This window comes from Punica granatum, chromosome 3 (genome assembly GCF_007655135.1).
Source record: "Punica granatum isolate Tunisia-2019 chromosome 3, ASM765513v2, whole genome shotgun sequence".
Lineage (NCBI taxonomy): Eukaryota > Viridiplantae > Streptophyta > Magnoliopsida > Myrtales > Lythraceae > Punica > Punica granatum.
Window position 1 is genome coordinate 31,232,465 of NC_045129.1, and position 2,409 is coordinate 31,234,873.

Here is a 2,409-nt window from a genome sequence, read left to right on the forward strand (position 1 = left end):
GGAGGACATTAGAAACTCCAAAAGAAAAATAAATAAAAGCCTTAACGAATTGATTTTGTGATTCAATATCTTTCTAGTTAAGTAAAGTTTGAGTTTTGAATGTAAAAAAATTCATGATTGGAAAAACTTTACTCATAATAGACCGACTTAACTCGAATTTGGACTAGTCGGTATGAATTTCTGAATAACATGATGCACAAAAAAAAACAAAACGTTAAAAATATTTTTTTTTTAAAAGAGTTCTGGTGACAGACTAACACTCGGAAATGTTAATACATTCACGGACGGCCATTGACTCTCTCCTCCTCTTCCCTCCGCCACTTAATATAAATACACTCTTTGCTGCAATTCACTCTCTACACTCGATCGATCTAAACACTTCTCCTCACTCTCTCCCTTTTTCACCTCTTAATCGTCCCCTCTTCGATTTGTATTACGCAATCGGTTACACGGGTCGAACCTTGTAGTGTCTTATGGGTGGTCTCGAGGCGGAGGAGCGGCCGTTGGCAGGGGTTGCAGACGATGGTTCTTTGATGATCATCAAGGGCAAGCGCACGAAGCGCCCCAGGACACCGTCCGCGTGCGGTGGTGGTAGCATAACTGCAGCGTCAAGTTCATCGACCAGTGGCGGCAGCGGAGGCGGAGATTGTGATTTATATCCATCGTCGTCCTCCGGGACGATGTTGGAGAGCACTGAGGAGAAGGACATGGCTTACTGCCTGATTTTGCTCGCTCAGGGCCCCCGGAGGCAGAGAGACGAGGACCAAGCCGACGCCAAAATGGAAAGTGATGAGTTTTCGGGGAGTAGTAAGAAGTTCTCCGAGGTGGCCACCACGGGCGGCGCTTCCTCTAGGGCGGGCTTCTACGTGTACGAGTGCAAGACGTGCAGCCGGACTTTCCCTTCGTTCCAGGCCCTCGGTGGCCACCGGGCCAGCCACAAGAAGCCCAGGCCAGCGGAGGACCCAAAGAAGTCCCCCACTGAACCGAACTCTGATGAAGACGAAGAAGTAGGGCAATTCCGTAAAATCACCATCAGCCCGCCACTCAGCTCCTCCATCCCTAACTTCCCGAGCAAATTACTGCAAGCTAGCAAGCCAAAGATCCACGAGTGCTCGATATGCGGATCAGAGTTCTCGTCAGGCCAAGCCCTCGGTGGTCACATGAGGCGGCACAGGGCTGTGGCGGCCCCGCCCACCACGAGCGGCCACGCGACTATGATTGATTCTGTAATCACCGACCACTACAGTCACGGCCCTCGCATAGTCGGTGAAAACACCTCACGGCCAGGTGCAGTCCTATCACTAGACCTCAATCTCCCGGCACCAGAGGATGACCCGAAGTTCCAATTCGCACCAGCTCCGGCACAGAAGCCACTTTTGTTCTCCGGGCCGGCCCTGGTGGATTGCCACTATTAAGGGATCAAGATTATAGATGATCCGCACATACATCACACAGCCATAAAATGTTAAATTAAACTGTTCATTAATTGCCATTACAGTTATTATATTGATATTGATTTGATCACGATGATGATGAGCCAATGAATATGTCGAATTCTTTATATTCTTTACAAGCTTTTTTTTTTCCTTCTAATTTTTTTTGGGTTTAATTTTATAATTTGTTGCCCCCTTTCCTTAATGATCGATCGTCTTGTAGTTGAAGTAGAATACAACTTTGAGTAAGTAAGTGGTTAGTGTTCATGGTTGCCTTTCATTCACGAAAAGTGAGTGAGTGAGTGAGTGAGAGGCATCTCTTTCCTTCCCCTCCCCACTTTTATCCTCTTCCCTTTTTATTACAAAAAAGAAAGGGAAAAAAAATAAAATAAAGAGCAAATGGTTTTCGTTACTTTCAAGTGGTGCGATAGCGATGTGTACGTCACTTGAACACTCAACTCTCGACAAGACTGGATCACTACCGTCCAGATCACCAGAATCAATCGATCGAACAAACAGCATGGACTAATGAGACAAGTGTTTTTACACGAAACTAGAACTTCATTGAAGTTGGATTAGCAGATACATCGAATCACGGGCATTCAAGATCGATATTCATGAATGGCAAGGGGATCCATCGAGCTATAGGGTTTGGCAGGAGTGAACCAACACCACAACCAAGGGGCAGGGGTGGATTGGATTCCATTTGGGAGGCTTTGATTAATTTCAGTATATAAAGCTGACTGAATATATAGGAACTCACACACTGCAATCTGTTTTTATAAAAACTATTAATGATTTCAGTCTAATAACTGGTATCAATCACGAGATACTTTCATTAAATTTCGATTTATCATTATATTACATTTTTGAAAATTTATTTTAATTACCATATACTTTCACTGAATTCCAATTTACCATTACATTACATTCTTGTACTTCTCTTACGCGTGTTGTTTCATTAAATGATGAATGT

The 2,409-nt window shown here is 44.3% G+C and overlaps 1 protein-coding gene across 1 annotated transcript; it reads left to right on the forward strand.

The window, feature by feature from the left end:
* The first annotated feature begins 297 nt into the window (after window positions 1–297).
* LOC116201862 (zinc finger protein ZAT5) lies at window positions 298–1,573 on the forward strand. The gene has a single exon (XM_031533299.1). The coding sequence runs from the start codon at window positions 474–476 to the stop codon at window positions 1,413–1,415; it is 942 nt and encodes a 313-aa protein (XP_031389159.1). The 5' UTR covers window positions 298–473; the 3' UTR covers window positions 1,416–1,573.
* Window positions 1,574–2,409: the final 836 nt, after the last annotated feature.